The 20,361-nt window shown below is 43.0% G+C and overlaps 1 protein-coding gene across 3 annotated transcripts in view; it reads left to right on the top strand.

The window, feature by feature from the left end:
* kcnip1b (Kv channel interacting protein 1 b) overlaps nucleotides 1-20,361 on the top strand; it is a 60,596-nt gene that overhangs the window by 25,993 nt on the left and 14,242 nt on the right. For 2 of the 3 annotated variants that reach the window (XM_017725790.1, XM_017725792.2), the window contains exon 2: nucleotides 19,093-19,217. In XM_017725790.1, the coding sequence (XP_017581279.1) occupies nucleotides 19,093-19,217 (125 nt within the window). Of the gene's footprint in view, nucleotides 1-7,246; nucleotides 7,848-19,092; nucleotides 19,218-20,361 lie in introns of those variants that run through there. The other variant, XM_017725791.2, reaches the window with a different exon arrangement.

Raw genomic sequence — 20,361 nt, 5'->3', positions numbered from 1 at the left:
CGGATGTAGGCTTTGCTATGTGGGTATGCTTTGCGCTCGGAGGTGCTACTCCCACTGCTGACTAATACAAAAGTAGGCAAACAGGCGTACCGGCCTGCGCTCACATGTTTGTGCACACTCTCACTCCCACAGAGCGCGAAAGATAGAGAAAAAGAAAGAGGGAGAGACCTGAAACGCGGGTATAGAGCCAAGAGGATTTGGAGTTCCGGGCATCAAGACAGAAAGTGCGTTTGAAGTCTTGGCTAAAATCCCCAGGAGTTCCTTCCTGACTGGAGGAGACGCAGCCTGTACATAAGCGCATGTCTCTCTTTCTCCATCTCTCTTATGCAACAGTGCTCAAAAGGGCCCACGGAGAGGTAGCAGAGGTGGCAGACGGCCGTCTTGCAGGGCTGAGGCGATGAACGCTCGGGGGGCTTCTCCTGACTCAATCAGCCAGCATCGAATTTTGTGGCGTACATTAAATTAAGCAGAGAAAACATTAAAACTGACCCCGGGTGTAGAGGTATTAGTTCCAGTCTTGCATAGCAACACCTGGTTTCACTAATGAGTTCTCTTCCTTAATGAAGAACAGAACCTAATTAGTCCAAACAGGTGCTGTGATGCATGATTGAAGAATCGGAGTGGAGAAGCCCTAACCAACCAGGCCTATCTGTGCCTTTACGTGACGATCCTTCAGAGATGCTGTGGTTGGTGTGGGTGTAGCGTAGCTCTATGCAGCTGACTGGGGTTCATTTATCTGCCAGGGCAGGCACACCAATAAGAGTCCATGGGCAAAACTCCCAATGCTACACTTGCCTACCTCTTATTAATAACTAAATAATCTCAATGTGTATGCTTTATGCAAGACTCTGAGAAAGAACCTTGAAGCAGCAAGACTTTACCTTAAGTGGTTATATCTCAAGGAAGGACTTGCTAAGTGCCCAGAGGTTAAGGATCTAGTGGTTCCAAACCAAGGTGAAGAGGTATTCTTGTTGTTCTTGTTGCCACTGGAAGCAAGTGTATTGATCTCAGTTGAATAGCCCTGTGATATAACTTCAGAAAGTTATGGACCAGGCAAGTACACTGCGGAAGAGAAATGCTTTTTAGCTGTTGTGAAAGAGGTCTGACTAGGTCTGTCTGATCGAGATTCAGTATCAGATGATGGGTTTCTGTCCAGTAAGAGATGGAAAGCAAGACATGATAAGGAAAACAGAAGTATATCAAGGTGTCATCAACACAGCCATGGCAGGAGAAGCAAATCCTAGTAGCTTCAGGGAGAACAAAAAAAAAAAACAGGGAGAACAAAAGTGGGCCAAGAACTGATCCCTGGGGGACACCAATAGTGAGGATATGGGAAGCGAGAGAGAACCTTTCCAGGCTAACTGGTGAGAGAGAGCATTGCTGCTAAAGATTGAATGTGATGACACAAGCATCTGGTGCTTCACAGTGTCAAAGGCAGCCAACAGTTCAGGAATAAAATTTCAAATTTATTTTGGAAGTCTCTTTTAACACCACATTTATCGTATATAACAATTTGGTTATGTCCATCAGCTTGAAGGTAAAGTTTACACCACTGTGAGTTGCACACTCCCAGAAAAAACAGTACTAAACTGTCACTGGGGTCGTACCCCTTTCGTCACCGGGGTCGTACCCTCAATGATACATCCTAAGTACCTTTAGGAAGGAAAAACATAGTTGTACCAAAATCTGCTGAAAATATGTTTTTGCATAACTGCCAGTATTCGGATTTCTGCTTTTAGCTGCATCTTGCGACAACAGGTCTAACTTATTTCCGGTACCACCATCTGTTTTCACACATGTGCAAACTGAGAAATCCGAAAGAAATCAGACTAAGCGTTTACATGCACTGAAATCTGATTATTGATCTTTTTATCAGATTTCCTAATCAGATTTCTCGACCTTACTCTGATATAAGAAATCGGAGTATTCTGTTCACATAACCGTTTGAATAATCAGTTACTTGCAGAAATCGGATTATGATCGGATTATTGAGTGCATGTCAACACACTCACTGTTTTGTTTAAAACATTAGGTTATGAAAAGGTACAAATAGACACCTTTCACATGGGAAACATTTCAGGTACACATTTGGACCTTCAGACCACTGTTGTACTTTGACGGTACATTTACACTGTAAAATGTACATATAAAGTACCTTTATTTATGACAGCATAAGAGAACGGAATTGCACATGACAACTGCAAAACTGACTGAGAAATTTTCACATCTAAGGTAAGAAATAAAAAGTTCAAGTTCTTAATTGAATCATTCATGTGTGTTTTTTTAGGTTTAAATTCTATTAAGCTTTGTTCTAGAGTCTGAGTACAGTAGCAAGTTAGTCTTGACCAAATTGCAAATTGCTAGCCAGTCCACATTTCACTCAAGTGCAAACACAATCCCAGTTGCTAACTCAAGCCCCCATTTCTGCAGTTCTCTTTATTAGAAACACATGCTTTCTAATTACTGAGCGCTTTATGAGGACCACCTACCTTAGATCTATTATATCTGTATATCCAGAGCCTGTCAGCCTCTGCTGACCAGTAATGAAGGTCTAGAGGACACTTGTGCATCATCCGATGGGCTACACTCTTTCACTGTATATCAGCAAAACAGGATTTATAATAAAGTAAAACTATTCCTATTGGCAGTATTGTATATGGACAGGGTTGAGAAGAATCAACTCCTTTAAAGTGCCATAAAGTGGACACTGGCATCTCCTTGCATAGTTTGCAGCTGGTAGGGGGCACTATTGCCCAACTGAATGTGAGATAAACCAAAGGGAAGTGGGCTTTGTGTTGAAGTTGGCAGTGTGGGATTTCCTGGCGATGTCTTGGCTTGGTTTAAGGGTCAGTTGTGCTGGGTTTGCTGAATGTGAGGCAGGATAGTTACATAACTGCTCATTACCATCTTCACACTCGACAGGCCTGTGATGTGTGAGTCTTTATCTTTTATTATTTATGAGGTTATGTAGCCCCTGCTTTGAATAGCACCACAAGAACTTCATGTACGACCCACGGTTTCTTATGCGTCCCACCCTCAGCTCCCATTTATTCCTCTCTCTGTATCTCTCTTTCTCTTTATAATGGGAGAAGCTTCTGCATGGGACCCCAGCGGCTGCACTAATGAGGGTGAATCCGAGTTGAACTAAAGGAGGTCAAGATAAATGTGTGCATGCAAGCAGAATACAAAGAACATATGCACTCAACACAGGAACAATTGCATTCTTGGGAGATGTATTTGCATTGCAAGCAAGCAACATTTATTTATGTAGCGCTTTTTACAACAGGTGTTGGCACAAAGCAGCTTTACAGAAAAATCAGCATTACAGAAAGAAAATCCCGGTTCGAGCCACCATGAGCGTCGCCAGCGGCGACAGAGGCAAGGCAAGGAAAAACTCCCTAAGAGCAGGAGGAAGAAACCTTCAGAGGAACCGAGACTCAGAAGGAGAACCCGTCCTCCTCTGGTCGACACCGGATAGCAAACAGCCTTATTATAAAATGTTAAAGTATTATAGTACAAAGTGGGAAAAACAGGTGGGCACTGGTTAATTTGATTGGTTTATGATTAGCAGCGGCACCAGGAGCATCTGAGGGTGTGGACTGCACAGTACTGTACAGCAAGAAGCTCAGTGGTGGTCAAGCTGGTCCAGAAGGCTGGTGAGCAGTGGCACCTGATAAAGGCAGAAGAGGCAGCAGCGTCAGACTTAAAGACTGAGGCTGTGTCTGAATCCTGAACATTAACAGGAAGGTTATTCCAGAGCTGGGGGGCTTTGTATGAGAAACGCTCTCCCCCTGTTGTATCTTTATTAATTCTAGGTAGCAGTAGTGAGCAGCACCTTGTGATCTAAGTAGGCGTGATGGTTCATAGTGGGAGAGGTCACTCAGGTACTGAGGGGCGAGCCCGTTTAGAGCTTTAATGGTCAGTAATAGGATTTTATAATCAATGTGAAATTTAACTGGTAACCAGTGCAGGGTTGATAAAACTGATATGGTCAAACTTTTTGGTTCCTGTGAGACTCTGGCTGCAGCGTTCTGGACCAGCTGAAGCTTGTTAAGGCTTTTGCTGGGACATCCAGACAGCAGGGCATTACAGTGATCCAGCCTTGAGGTCATAAATGCATGACCTAGTTTTTGTGCGTCCTGTAGAGATCATGCATTTCTTAATTTAGCGATATACATTGCAGGTTAAGTATTGCAAAGAACTTTCCATGCATGCACTGAAGACCCCAGGGATCAGCCACATGCAGCTCTTTTACTTCCCTTGTTGTGGCTCCACAGCAGACTTAGATTTTTACGTAAAAATAAAATAAACTTCTTTACAGTAAAATAAAGCTCTGCTGATCGTTCAACACATTTTTAACCCTAATTGGTCTTAAACTCTGGAGTTAATGTAGAACTCCTAATTCACCCTGAAGATTGATGTACAGAATGCTGGTCACCATAGCAACACAGACTACAATCTGGCCTAGCTAGTAGCTAATGAAACGGCAAAGAGAGAGATTTAAGATGAACATTGATCATTCGGAGACTAATGGACTTGTTTGCGTTTACAATCACTCCATTGAAAAGTTTCCTGCCGGAGATGCGAGAAAAGTGGCTAAAGCCTAAAGCAGAGCAATTTTGTTTGGTACATCAGCACGTAGTGTAACAATTTGCAGTCAAGATGGTAAAATTGACATAGGGACAAATCCCAAGGTGGTCTGATTTTTGTTGAAAGGACAAAACCGCTCTTCTTAGCGTTTGGGTTGTGACTCCTGCACTAAGCAGAGATGGGTAGTCAAGTCACAACTCGGCTTGAACTCATGCTTAAATGACTCTTGGCTCAACTCAAGACATAGACTCCTAAAATCTTTCATTTGCAACCTTTGCAAATTTTTCCTGCTGCGAAAATAATCCACACCTCACTACAAGGACTAGAATGATTTTAACCCCTTACCATTCAGTAACTACAAGGACATCAGTGCAAACTGGCTGAGCTACTCTTGGGTTATAGAAGCGTGTAATAAAAGTTCTATGTCATTTCTTCCATTCAATATGACCACTAAGGCTTTCGTTACATAGAAGCTTAATCAACTAAACATAGTCATTTTTTTCATTATTTGATGTGTTTATTTACTTTTCCATTCTTTTCAGGAGACTCAATTTAATTTTCTCAAAGAATCTGAAGCCACGCCTCCAAAGTTCAGTCTTAGAAGCTGGTTGATGATTCTCTGAAGCAATCAAACCCATTCAGTGGTGCTGAGGTCTGGACTCTGGGGCGGTCAGTCCATCGTTCAGCTTCTTTGTTTGATGTGTCCGTCTCCTTTTCTCAGCTACACGTCCTTTCAGACCCACAGCGCTGAGTGGTCTTCTCACAGTGGAAGGATGGGCAGAAACACCTGTGGATGTTTTCAGATCTGAAGCAGCTTGATCTTCTCCTCTCTCTCAGAGATCAAAGCTTTCAGTGCTGTTTATCTGATGGGGACAGCTTTGGTGTCTAGCAGGTCTTCCAAGTGGTTGTTAGGAGACACTTTTTCACTGGAGCTTTGAATCATTTTTTGAGCACTTTTAGAAATGCTTTTTCAGGTTTTCATTTATTTTACTTTGAGTTTCTCCTTCTTCAATCAAGTAGATTGTCTTATGTCTAATTTCCTCAGAAATAACTAATGAAAATTGTACCTTGTACTAAATGGCTGCTTTGAGTGACGAAGGGTGGTCCTGACTCCTGCACAGTACTGTACACTGCTGAGGTGTGTTTTGCAGCGTGCAGCAGTTCAGCAGTAATGTGGTGTCCATGTTGGGCTGCCCTGATATATGCACAGCATTCAACATGACTCATTCCTCAGAGAGAGAGAGAGAGAGAGAGAGAGAGAGAGAGAGAGAGAGAGAGAGAGAGAGAGAGAGAGAGAGAGAAAGAAAGAGAAAGAGAGAGAGAGAAAGATAGAGAGAGAAAGAGAGAGAGAGAGAGAGAGAGAGGGAGAGAGAGAGAGAAAGAAAGAGAAAGAGAGAGAGAGAGAGAGAGAGAGAGACAGAAAGAGAAAGAGAGAGAGAGAGAGAGAGAGAGAGAGAGAAGAGATGAGATGAAATTCTGTGGTGTGTGTCGGAGCGATTCATCCTCACACACTGCACTGCTTCACTGCTCTGAGACCACCAGCACAGCAACACTTAGAGAGAGAGGGGGGGGGGGGCGATGGAGAGAGAGATAGGGTGAGAGAGAGATGGTCAGAGATGAGAAAAACAGTAAGAGAGAGAGATAGGGTGGGAGAGAGAGAGATAAATAGAGAGAGAGAAAATGAGAGACAGAGATAAATAGAGAGAGGGGGCGATGGAGAGAGAGATAAAGACAGAGAGAGAGATAAAGAGACAGGGGGCAATGTAGAGAGATAGGGTGAAAGAGAGGGGGCGATGGAGAGAGAGATAAAGTGAGAGAGAGAGATAAATGGAGAGGGGGCGATGGAGAGAGAGAGGGTGAGAGAGAGGGAGATGGTCAGAGATGAGAGATACGGTGGGAGAGAGAGATAGAGAGAGAGATAAAAAGAGAGAGATAGGATGAGAGAGAGAGATAAAGAGAGAGAGATAGGATGAGAGAGAGAGATAAAGAGAGAGAGGGTGAGAGAGCGATAGGGTGAGAGAGATAGAGAGAGAGAGAGAGAGAGAGAGAGAGAGAGAGAGAGAAAGATAGGTAGAGAAAGATACGATGAGAGAGAGATACAGTGAGAGAGAGAGAGAGAGAGAGAGATAAAGAGAGAGAAAGAGAGAGAGAGAAAGAGAGAGAGGGTGACAGAGTGATAGGGTGAGAGAGATAAAGAGAGAGAGAGAGAGAGAAAGATAGGTAGAGAAAGATACGATGAGAGAGAGATACAGTGAGAGAGAGAGTGCTAGAGAGGCTGGTAGGAAGAAACAGAGAAAAGAGAGAGAGAGAGCAATAGGCAGAGAGACATTGAGAGAGATAGGCACAGAGAGACAGAAAAAAGTGAGTGAGAAAGAGAAGGAACAGAGAGAGAGAGAGAGAGAAAAAGAGAAATGGAAAGAGAGAGTCAGTGTAAGAGATATCAGAAAGAGAGCGAATGACAGAGAGAAAGGGAGACAGAGTGAACAACAGAGAAAGAGAAGGAGAGAGAGGCAGGGAAAGATAGGGGTGCAGAGAGAGGGATAGAGAAAGAGGGGAGAGCGCAAGGGAGAAAGAAAGACAGTGATAGAGGGAGAGAGGAAGAGAGGCTGCAAGGAGTAAACAAATGGAGAGAAGAAGATAAAGGAGAGAGGAACATTGAGAGAGAAAGCAAGAGGAGATTAAGAAGAGGAGGTGGGGACTAGAGCGAAAGAAATGGCAGAGGGAGAGAGAGATAAAGAGAGAGGGGCATAGAAGGAGAGCAATGAAGAGGAGGAGATAAAATTGAGGGTGAGGGAGAAAGAATTAAAAGCAAGATATAGATAGCGAGGGGAGGAAAGAAAGAGAAGAGGGGAAGATGAGCAGACGGCAGAGAGAAATAAAGATAGTGAGGTAAAGGGGGAGAAGGAGTGGGAGATAGAGAGAGAGAGGGAGAGAGAGAGACTTGTGGGAGGAGCGTTTTCATGGGAGGAAAAATTTTGCGCTGTTTTCATTCATTCACAACTCAGCAGAGAGAAAGAGAGAAAGAGAGAGAGAGAGAGAGAGAGAGAGAGAGGGAGAGAGGTGAGCTCATAAACGTGGGAATTACTCAGAGAGAACATAGACCAGACTGATAGAGAGAGAGAGAGAGACAGGGAGAGAGAGAGACAGAGAGCAAGAGGTGGACAGGCACAGTGGACAGTTTGTGGTGGACGCTGTCAACATGGGCGCAGTTGTGGGCACCCTGACCATGCAGACCAAACAGAGACAACCATCCAGAGGTACGTCAACAGTGTGGAGGATGCATGGCGGCGTGACTCCCACCCACCCACACGGCGAAGCTCAAGTTGGATTCTTAATCACCGCCTTCTTATTTGAATAATTCAAATTTTCCAGGCCACCTTAAATGATGCAGTACTTAACTCCCATTTAAGGTGGACCGGAAAATTTGAATAAGAAGCCAACTTCAGCGCCGTGTAGCTGGACGACAGCTGGACAAAGGGAGCACTGAGCGAGCTCAGAACAATAGCTGCGTGCAGTTTCACGCACAATAGTGATCACAGTTGTGTTGAATGGAATAACAAACCGTGATAGGCTGAATAGTGAAGTTGCACGCGATGCCGTTTCGATGGTGCAGCAGCCCTGTGTCAATTAAGCGGTCGTGGAGGGTGTGTTAACCTTAGCGCGTGTGTGTGTGTTTTGGTGCGTACGTGAGCTGAAGGTTTAACACTCTGCTCACATATCGTCCCTCTCCCTGTCCACATGCTCTGTGGCACGGTTGTCATGGAGACAGGTTTGTGAGGGCTCTGTGAGGAGGGCTGTGTTAATATGGAGTGATTGAGGGAGTGCGCCGTCTGATGAAGACCACTGTGACGCTGCTAATCAGAGATTTAGTTACTGATGCACGCATGGCACTTGAAGCAAATGCAACAGTTGGCATAACAATCAGGGCTGCCTCTTAACATCGTTGTTAAGGCCACTTATTGGCTACTCTGAATGGAAACGGGTTCGATATCTTTAATTAATATTACCGAATGAACTGTTTTTTCTCTAGAACTCTGTTGGCTCTCTGTTGCGACTCTACGTTGAGCTGCTAGTGAGCAATGTCATAAAAAGGCCAGCACACCTGCAGCTTCACTGGCATCTGAAAGTGCTTTGATAAAATTAGCATTTAAACACAATGTTGACTTGTGTGCTCACGCCAAAAAACGGGGATGAAAGGGTTGAAAGGGGCCAGTAAGTGAGGTGTTTCCAATGAAGTGGCCAGTGAGTGAGAGCACAGAATTGAGTGGAAGTCCAAAGTGAATGCTCCCAGTAAAGTGGCCATTGCATGGAAGTACGGAGTAGGGTATTTCCCATAAAGTGGCCAGTCACTAGAAGTTCAAGGTAGGTGTTTCTAATAATGTGGTGAGTAGAAGTATAAGGTAGGTGTTTGTAATAAAGTGGCCAGTCAGTAGAAGTACAAGGTATATGTTTCTAATAAAGTGGCCAGTGAGTGGAAGTACAAGGCAGGTGTTTCTAATAAAGTGGCCAGTCAGTAGAAGTACAAGATATATGTTTCTAATAAAGTGGCCAGTGAGTGGAAGCACAAGGAAGGTGTTTGTAATAAAGTGGCCAGTCAGCAGAAGTACAAGGTAGGTGTTTCCATTAAATTGGCCAGGGAGCGGAAGTACAAGGTACATGTTTCCAATAAATTGGCCAACGAGTGGAGGTACAAGGCAGTGAGTGGATCGTGAGTGAGCCACTTTAATCTGCAGTAGCAATCAACGATCTGCCAGTAATGCTGCTTGTCTAACAGCTGCTCATGAATATGTATGATGCTCTTTGAGCGTGAGCTTCTTCGGTTGCGATCAGCAGCTCCCTGGCCTGCATCCGGCATCCCTGGATGTGATGACCTTTAGAGGAGTAGTTCAGTGATGGATCGAATCCACACGTTTTCCAAATTTTTCACTCTTACCTCAAATATAGTGAGCCAAGACGTGACGGTGTCTGTGGTTTGCTTGTTTTCACACTGGAGCTACAAGCCTAACAGGTATTGGAAGTGTGTAGCTACCAAATAGCGTCAAACTGCACATCTAAGTCATTGCATATGTATCCCGAACCATGTTCAGTGTCTCTAACAGACATCTGTAAACATGGTCTGAAGTATGTTGGATTACTATTTAGAGAAAGGAGAAAATTGAATATCCAACTTTGATGCAGTAAAAAAGGAAGGAGGGATCTCCAGTAAGATCTCCAGTAATTGCTGGACAGTTTTAAAAAATGACTGACCTTGACGAATGCAAGCAACAGCCAACCATAGTTTGTGCAACAGGGCTTTTAAAGCAACTATTCTGGTTATCTTAGCCTCAGAAATGCCTGTTGGCCAGTCAGCACATATGTACTAAGCCGCTTATCCTCATGGGTTAACCCACCACATACATGCACACTAGTACACACACACTAGGGGGCAGTGAGCGCACTTGCCCGGAGCAGTGGGCAGCCGTATCCACAGCACCCGGGGAGCAGTTGGGGGTTAGATGCCCTGCTCAAGTGTACTTCAGTCATATACTGTCGGTGTGACTTGGTCACAAGGCTGGCTCCCTAACCTCCAGCCCATGACTGCCCCTGACATTCACACCTTGGGGCCAATTTAGCGATCTTCAATTTGCTTGACTGCATGTCTTTGGACTGTGGGACCCTGGTAGCCCAGCCGGGGAATCAAACCCAGGCCACAGTCTACGCCAATCAACATTCTGTTTTCAGTGTAAACCAATTCAAAATTCCCAAAATACCCCCAGCCAAATAGCACTTTGTTGATTAGCTAATTAACACATCCTTTAGAGAGAACACTTTTGAACTTACTGCCAATGTCAGAGCACGAGGTATTTGTTTGCTGAGTTTAACATATTGGGGAAAAAATATATATAAATTATGAATTATGTTTTTTTCCCAATGTATTCAGCAAATAAACAGTAATTGCGAGCTAAAATGTGCAGAAGTATGTTCTTGTGGAGGATGTGTTAGCTTATTATCACTTAGAAAATTAACAAAAGGTGATGAATAAATGAATATGCCACTTATTTCTGGCACATCAGCTACAAAACATCTAATCAACAAACCAAATATTATAAAAAATGTGTCAATTCTTGCCCTGCTCTAGCACAAATGGATGGTTTCAGTCTGAAGCCTGATGTACTCAGAGTGAATTCATGCTGCCCTGATATCTGCTGGGATTGCAGCGTTTCTGGCTGAAAAATTCATCTCAGTATGTGGTCCCTTATCACAGGTCAGTGGCAGATAATCTATAACAGAAATAACAGAGGCCTAGAGAAACTGTAACTGTATAGCTTGCTAAGAAAAGCTACAGAGGTTGTGAGCTCTCTCTCTCTCTCTCTCTCTCTCTCTCTCTCTCTTTCTCTCTCTCTCTCTCTCTCTCTCTCTCTCTCTCTCTCTCTCTATCTCTATCTCACTGTAAATAAATGAGTCAGACAGTAATCAGATAATGGGGAAACTCCAGGTCTACATGAGTCAGACAGTAATCAGATAATGGGGAAACTCCAGGTCTACAGGAGTCAGACAGTAATCAGATAATGGGGAAACTCCAGGTCTACATGAGTCAGACAGTAATCAGATAATGGAGAAACTCCAGGTCTACATGAGTCAGACAGTAATCAGATAATGGGGAAACTCCAGGTCTACAGGAGTCAGACAGTAATCAGATAATGGGAAACTCCAGATCTACATGAGTCAGACAGTAATCAGATAATGGAGAAACTCCAGGTCTACATGAGTCAGACAGTAATCAGATAATGGAGAAACTCCAGGTCTACATGAGTCAGACAGTAATCAGATAATGGGGAAACTTCAGGTCTACATGAGTCAGACAGTAATCAGATAATGGGGAAACTCCAGGTCTACAGGAGTAAGACAGTAATCAGATAATGGGGAAACTCCAGGTCTACATGAGTCAGACAGTAATCAGATAATGGGGAAACTCCAGGTCTACATGAGTCAGACAGTAATCAGATAATGGGGAAACTCCAGGTCTACATGAGTCAGACAGTAATCAGATACTGGGGAAACTCCAGGTCTACATGAGTCAGACAGTAATCAGATAATGGGGAAACTCCAGGTCTACATGAGTCAGACAGTAATCAGATAATGGGGAAACTCCAGGTCTACAGGAGTCAGACAGTAATCAGATAATGGGGAAACTCCAGGTCTACATGAGTTAGACAGTAATCAGATAATGGGGAAACTCCAGGTCTACATGAGTCAGACAGTAATCAGATAATGGGGAAACTCCAGGTCTACAGGAGTCAGACAGTAATCAGATAATGGGGAAACTCCAGGTCTACAGGAGTAAGACAGTAATCAGATTTCTGCTTTGCGACCAACCAGTAAACTCAGAGAAGACGATGTGACGTAAACAAAACATGCAACTCGTCGTTGTGCTGTGGCTTTCTTTAAAAAACAACGAGCGTTTTTACATGCACTCAATAATTTGAACATAATCAGATTTCTGCAGTTATCTGATTATTCAAATGGTCGTGTAAACACCATACTATCTGATTTCTTAGATCAGAGTAAGGTCTAGAAATCTGATAAAGAGGCTGGATTTTAGTTCAGTAATCAGATTTATCAGTGCTGTAAACTCTCACTCTGATTTCTTTCTGAGCACAGATGAGAAATAAACAAGTTGCCGGGAGACGCAGCAAAACACTTTTGGAGTGACGCTGAAACCAAGTACATGCTTGACGAAAGGAGGGATTTCAATATTCTTTATTTTCTAGATTATCTATTCAATATTCATATTTTCAGGCAAAGTGGTGTGAAGTTTGAGTTCACATTACTTTTTCGTCACATCTTCTACTGTGAATTTCTTGCAAAGCAGAAATCTGATTACTGTCTGACTCATGTAGCCCTGGAGTTTCCCCATTTTCTGATTACTCAAGTGCATGTAAACTGTTGATTGGATTACAGAGAAAATCTGATTTTCAGTAGTTATCAGACTATTAAGTGCATGTTGCTGGAGCAGAGTGAGACTGAGTGCTGCGTCCTCCACACCAGTGGGCAGATCTCCTCAGATCTCCTCACTCCTCACTCCCCTGTGGGTGTCCGCAGCAGCAGCGGCACTCCCTTGGCTGCACTGTTTCTCCTTTCAGTCCTCAGCCAGCCTTGATCTTCTCCACCGTTTCACCACTGGGTTCACTATTCCCCTCAAGACCACTTGGGGGCGATCCCACCACATACACATTAGTGAATACACACACACACTAGGGGCACACTTGCCTGGAGCGGTGGGCAGCCCTATCCACGGCACCTGGGGAGCAATTGGGGGTTAGGTGTCTTGCTCAAGGACTTGGGATCAAACCGGCGACCTTCCGGTTACAGGGCCAGTTCCCTAACCTCCAGCCCACGACTGCCCCCACTTGGACGGCTTGATGTTTAGACCTCAAATGCAAAATGAACATTATAACGATGAAGATTTGATGACAATTAGGGATGCATTGGTACCGGTTTTTCAGAGTCAGTGCAAGTACCCTTCAACTCCTGCTGTGTTCTGCTCCACCAGGCTCCACTCCAGCTAAATTTTTCATCCTGCCTCCCTCTGTCAGCTCCTCCACAGAACCAGGGGAAAACCAGTTCTCTCCCCCTCACACTTTCATGTGTTCAGATGGAATTCTCACTCACTTCCTCTCACCTCACTGTGTCTACGATCGGCACTTTTTTCTGGCACCTCCTTCACGTTCTTCACCTCTTCTTCCCCTCCTCCCTTTTTCATTATCTCTGTCTCTCAGTTTCCCCGAAGTGGTAATGAGAGGGATGGGGATAATTAACTGCTTTAACTCTAGCTAACAGTGTGAGGAGCGCCGGTGTTTGTTTTGTGGGGGTTTTCCACTCCAGGGAGAGATTTTCTGGAAGATTTCTCTGCCAGATCTTAAAAAGCTGAGCTGAGATTGTACTGCAGGAGAATGGCTAAGATGCTGTTGTTTTGGACCAATTTGACTTTATGGATTTGTTATTGCACTATAAACATATGACCCTTATTAGTCCCACAATGGGATAATTTCACCTCCACAATCTAATCCATCCGTGCAGTGAAACACCACATACACACTAGTGAAGACAATAGTGAAGACACATGCTAGGGGCAGTGAGCACACTTGCCCGGAGTGGTGGGCAGCCCTAACCGCAGTGCCTGGGCAACAGTTGGGAGTTAGTTGGGCCTTGTATACGGGCACCTCAATCATGTACTGCCACCTCAGGGATTGAGTCAGTGACCTTCCTTAACCTCCAGCCCACAACTGCGCCCCAATAGCAGATGTCCTATGTTTTTGCATTGTAGGCTGACCATTCAGGAATTTTCCCCTGTTGCTGTTCTGGAAAATAAAGGTGCTTTCACACTTACTTTCCACACTTCGCCTCGGGGGAATCACTGTTACCATTTTGAAGGTCATTCTGACTCTCAGAAGGATTGAGAGATTCTACCAGCAGCTCCTCAAACCTTTGATCTGACTCTATGGAGGGAGTCTACAATAAGGATGTGTATAAAAATCAAATAGTAAATTATGATATGCTAATTAGTGGGCAGTGCACTACTTGCATACTATGTTTTAGTTAGATCTGTTGAAAGGAACTAGCGAGGTGCTCAAGACGGCACAGTTTAGCTTCCGCTATAAGCAGTTTATGGACATCAACATCCACCAGCTTATCAACTGGTACTACATGAGATTTTTGCAGGATCTGCCAAAGATCACAATCAGTGATGTTTATCACATCATCCAGATAACTTTTGTTATCTTGACATCATTTATTATTTCAAGATAACACGTTTCTTATCTCAAGATACCAAGATGATGCTCTAATTCACTCCTTCTTTTAAGATGACAACTTTGCTACTGTGAGATCACAAGATAATTAACTCATTGTCTAAGATGACAACTTTATCTTGAGATCACAAGATAATTAACTTGTCATTTCAAGATGATAACTTTATCTCAAAATCACAAGATAATTAACTTGTTATTTATACAAGATAACACTTTTCATCTTGAGATCACAAGATAATAAACTTGTCTTTTCAAGATAACTTGAGATCACTTGTTATGTCAAGATAACCACTTTGTTATCTCAAGATACCAAGATAATTTACTTATTTCAAAACAACTTTGTTCTCTTATTTCAAAACAACTTTGTTCATCTCAAGATAACAAGGTAACTCAGATTGTTATCTCAAGATAACAAGATAACTCATTTCAAGATAAAACTTTATCTTGAGGTCACAAGAAAATTAACTTATCATCTCAAGATGACAACAAGATAACTTGTTGTTTCAAGATAACAACTTTGTTGTCTTAAGATAACAAGACAATTAACTCATCATCTCAAGATAACAATCCAGAAATTTAGAGCTACCTCATGGCTTCTCTGGACTTCTTTATCCTTCAGCAAATCGTTTTAGTGTAACTGTCCAACGGAAACCATGTATCTACATTTAAAATTTTCTATATCATTTTAACATCGTTTCATGATGAATGGACTAATATAGATGCTCTAAAATCACTGAAATGAAAACGTTTTACATTAACTTACATTAAAGGCAAGAGAGGTTTTACCTTTTCCTGTTTTGAAGATACTTGTTTTTCTTTGGACAGTGATGATATGCATAATGCAGATGCAGACGTTAGGAGGGTGGAGGAGGACTGGGGCAAATCACATAGGTTAACCTGCTTTGCATCACTTCTGAACATAAATAATTCTGCCAAAGTTTTTTTTGCAATCATCTTGAAAAGAGTGCCGCTCTTACACAGTTTGCAACTTTGTGAACTGCCCATGCTGCAGTTGGTCTCGCAGTGGGACGACTCACACAGATCGGCGAGATATGACACTTCTAATGAACACGGATCAGTGAGGAGCATCAGCCGTACTGATGTGGAACTTAGGCAAACGCCTGCAGTGCCATTTCTCGTTAGTGACTCATGCGCATGTTTGATTCCCAGCTGTTTGTGCGATTATTTACTTCGCCCTCCTGTCTGACTGTATATCTCGTGGGCGGATGAAGTGTTTCCATGGAGACAGCTGAGAACGGTGAGACGTGAATAGGGGGGTTACGAACAAAGGCAAACAGAACGAGAAAGAAACGAAAACAATGTCGAAGAGGAACAGAACGATCTTGGACTCTGGCACCAAGGAACAGATGAGGCTTAGGAGGATCTGTGTGCTGTGGAGAAAGGGATGGGGAAGCCTCCCTCACACCGAGCCCTTGATGTTGGAAGCCACTTGTGTGGAATGGTTTAGTGTTTTGCTTTCTTAATCCAGATTATCATAAACCTGACAGCTTGAAACGTATTAGCATTAGACATGATCAGCCTGGCTTTCATGCTGCCAACATTATTAATCTGCAACATCTTCCTCATTATTAAGCCCTGTTCACAGTCCAGAGCCCTTGGGAGAAGAGCTGGGGTGAAGGACAAGCAACTACTTAATATTCCTTCCTTAAACTGACTAAACTCTAAAAATAACTGTGGAAAGAAAGGATCTTTGGAGCATTGCCTTGGAACAAGGATGCAGAATTCCTAGTCCTAGAGTCCTAGAGGGCTGGTGTCCAGCACAGTTTGGTGATTTACTTACTAAGACATACCTGATTGCATGTATCTGTTGATTGGCAGCTTTACTGGGTGTGTTTAAATAGGTAGAACTCCAAACTATGCTGGACCCTCCAGCACCAGAGTTGTGCACCTCTGCCTTAAAACATCAGCTTGTGGTTCCTTCAAGAGGCTTTCAGCAGATTGTTATTTAAAAATAAGTGTAAAGGTCTATATCAACTTTTCCTTAGATCTTAGAACCAGGCCAAGAACCATTTAGTATCCTTTCTTATTAAGAGTGTGCTCATCATATCTATTAAAGCATTACATTCAGTAGTATTTGAATTGTATTCTGTCTACAAGAGCATTGCCCCCAGGTAGTTTTGTAAAGAAATGTGTGTGCAGTTCCTGAATGAGTGTCACTAAGGGGGTCAAAACTCCCTAAAAGATCCACCGAGAGGAACCCTTATGCAAATAGAAAAAAAATCCCTAAAATATGTTAGGAGCTGGAAGCTGGAGTGTTTTTGCAACAGGACTTTTGACTGGTTGTTGCAAATTAATCTGGAACTCTATCCAGCCAAAGCATTTTCAGATCTTACAGGGACTTTTTCTGTTTGAGTCTTAGGCTCCTCTCATGGTTCTTCCTCTGCTTTAAGGGACTTTTCCCGTTAAGGTCTTGGTTCTTATCAGCGGTTCTTGCTCCCGCTTTTAGGGACTTTTTCTATTAAAGTCTTAGATTCCTCTCAATGGCTCTTTCTCCTGTTTTTGGGGACTTTTTCCATTTGAGTCTTAGTTCCTCTCATGGTTCTTCCTCTGCTTTTACAGACTTTTTTCATTTAAGTCTTAGGTTCCTCTCATGGTTCTTCCTCTGCTTTTACGGACTTTTTTTCATTTAAGTCTTAGGTTCCTCTCAGTGGTTCTACATCCTGCTTGTAGGGACTTTTTCTATTTAAGTCTTGATTCTTCTCAGTGGTTCTTGCTCCTGCTTTTAGGGACTTTTATCAGTTTGAGTCTTGGTTCCTCTCAGTAGTTCTTCCTCCTCCTTTTAGGGTTTTTTCTATTAAATTCTTGGTTCTTCTCAGTGGCTCTTCCTAATAATTCTAGTTTTTAATGCAGGAAGAGCACCAGATCAAAGCATTTACTGATTACAGAAATCTAAGAATGGAAACGTATTGTTTTATTGTTCCCCCCTAATAAAACCCACTTCCAGCCCTCTGACCACCATGGACTCTGACCACAGCTGAAGGCAGAATTGCAAGTTTAAGTGGGAGAGAGTGAGAAAGAAAGAGACAGAGAACCAAAGATAGTGACTAGTGTTCTAACTAGCCATCACTGCTCACGTGTCGTATTGAATGAGATGTGACTCACTGCTAATCACACGTTGTCTTTCTGCATGATGTCAGTCTAGTCACAGCTGAGCTAAAACAGTGGCCTGTAAATGAGGTGGATGTCTAAGGAACAGTTTGCTGATATATAATTTAGACAACCGCATCCTTTAGTCCAAATGGCAAGCTATGGTATTCGTAGAGTCCTTAAATTCTCTATAATTTAAATCTAATTGACCCTTATTGGTCCCACAACAGGGAACTTTCACCTCCACCTTTAACCCATCCGTGAAGTGAAACACCACATACACTCTAGTGAGCACACACACACTAGGGGGCAGTGAGCACACTTGCCTGGAGTGGTAGGCAGCCCATTCTGCAGCGCCCGGGGAGCAGTTGGGGGTTAGGTGTCTTGCTCAAGGACACCTCAGTCATGTGCTGTCGGCTCTGGGGATTGAACCAGCGACCTTCCGTTCATGAGGCTGGTTCCCTAACTTCCAGCCCACGACTGCCCCAATCTTGCTATAATCTGGAGCTACGATGCTAATATGCCTGACAAACAGAAGCTCAGACTGCGCTAATTAGCATCAAACTACACACTTGCCTCAAACTGCATCGGGCTGTTATTCACATAGACTTGCTTCTGTGGCCTCTGACACTGTATGATATGCTGTAACAGCGCATTTTATCACAGATGAGTGGCAGTAGCGTCTCGTGTGCTCCGAACAAGAGCAGTGAATGAGAGCCTTCCGGTTCACTTACCACCTCACTTCCATTTGATTTATTAATAGAAGATATTGGATGTAAATGCATTACGGATCATTGCAAATACTTAAAGTACCAAGTCCTCAGAGAGTGAGAAAATAGAAGTCCAGTATAGTAAAAAAAAGATGCATCAATAATCGTTTTATAATCGCATCTCAGAATTGTAATCGAATCGAATTGTGAGGTGCCAAGAGATTCCGACCCCTAATAAACCTGGACAATAGTAAGTCACAGTGCTAAAAGCAATGATAGCATCTTAAAGTATGAATTCCACCCATCCTTCGGTCCATGCTTTTTTCAGTCTTTGGGGAAAATTTGAAGGTTTACTGTTTAAATTTCAGTCCTACAGAAATGTCTCGCTCCTACCTTGCTCCTCTGTAACCCATCATCTTAGCGCAGCTGACACAGCTAGAGTTGCACCTGCGGGGCACGCATGGGGGGGGGGCATGTGAGATATTGGAGTCATTCAAGGTTCTTTTCCACTCTGGCTTTATGAAGTTAAATATTCTGCTGCCGTCCTGCTTCGCCCTGAGCAGAATATGCTGCTTTTCTGATGAAAAGCTGTCGGCTCGCTCCAGGCTGCCACCGAGGAGCCATCAGCTTCTCCCGGCCTGCATGTAATTGAAATTTTCCAGCTTCTATCGGAACATATGCTCACGTCTGTACGGGGAAATTCTTTTTTTTTTTTTTTTACGAGTTTTCTCTACTTTTTACTGCTTTAACTTTCACCTGTGGCCCTCAACAGTAATGTACAGTAATCAGTACAACTCCCAACAGACCAATTAACCCACTACAGCACTCAGCCTCAGCCATTAAACTACTGCCTCTCTCTCCTTCTCTCTCTCTCTCTCTCTCTCTCTCTACAGATAAGGTGGACGATGAGTTGGAGATGACCATGGTGTGTCATCGTCCTGAGGGCCTGGATCAGCTCGAGGCTCAGACCAATTTCACCAAACAAGAACTCCAAGTCCTCTACCGCGGCTTCAAAAACGTACGCACGGCTGAGCACATCAGCAGACTCCACTCGAGTGAACTGATCACTGACCACCATCCCTGTCAAACACGTTTTAAAATGAGGTTTATTGAAGCTTTCATATCCACACTGACTCCATAAAGGGCAGCCTCACTATTTACTTATTAATCTTAAAGCTTATTAACTGGTATCTGCAGTACTATTACTATAAATTATTCATTTAGGCGACGTTGAATTATTTAGTATTTAGTATGAGACCAGCGTGTAAATGTTGTAGTTTTGAGAGAGTGGAGCTGTATTGTGGACACTTACCCTGTTCACCTTTCTCTGAAATTCCAAGCAAACGTAGGTCAGGCTATCAAAAGGTGCTTAGGTCATAATTAAATTCAACTCACTGGCCACTGCATTAGAAACACCTACCTCAGACTTCCGCTGGAAGAAGCATAAAGTTGGTGTTTCTAATAAAGTGGCCAGTTAGTAGAAGTACAAGATAGTTGTTTCTAATAAAGTGGCCAGTTAGTAGAAGTACAAGATAGGTGTTTCTAATAAAGTGGCCAGTTAATAGAAGTACAAGATAGGTGTTTCTAATAAACTGGCCAGTTAGTAGAAGTACAAGGTAGGTGTTTCTAATAAAGTGGCCAGTTAATAGAAGTACAAGATAGGTGTTTCTAATAAAGTGGCCAGTTAATAGAAGTACAAGATAGGTGTTTCTAATAAAGTGGCCAGTTAGTAGAAGTACAAGATAGGTGTTTCTAATAAAGTGGCCAGTTAATAGAAGTACAAGATAGGTGTTTCTAATAAACTGGCCAGTTAGTAGAAGTACAAGGTAGGTGTTTCTAATAAAGTGGCCAGTTAGTAGAAGTACAAGATAGGTGTTTCTAATAAAGTGGCCAGTTAATAGAAGTACAAGATAGGTGTTTCTAATAAAGTGGCCAGTTAATAGAAGTACAAGATAGGTGTTTCTAATAAAGTGGCCAGTTAATAGAAGTACAAGATAGGTGTTTCTAATAAACTGGCCAGTTAGTAGAAGTACAAGGTAGGTGTTTCTAATAAAGTGGCCAGTTAATAGAAGTACAAGATAGGTGTTTCTAATAAAGTGGCCAGTTAATAGAAGTACAAGATAGGTGTTTCTAATAAAGTGGCCAGTTAGTAGAAGTACAAG

This window comes from Pygocentrus nattereri, chromosome 18 (assembly GCF_015220715.1).
Source record: "Pygocentrus nattereri isolate fPygNat1 chromosome 18, fPygNat1.pri, whole genome shotgun sequence".
Classification (NCBI taxonomy): domain Eukaryota; kingdom Metazoa; phylum Chordata; class Actinopteri; order Characiformes; family Serrasalmidae; genus Pygocentrus; species Pygocentrus nattereri.
This window is presented reverse-complemented; position numbering and strand designations above follow the sequence as displayed.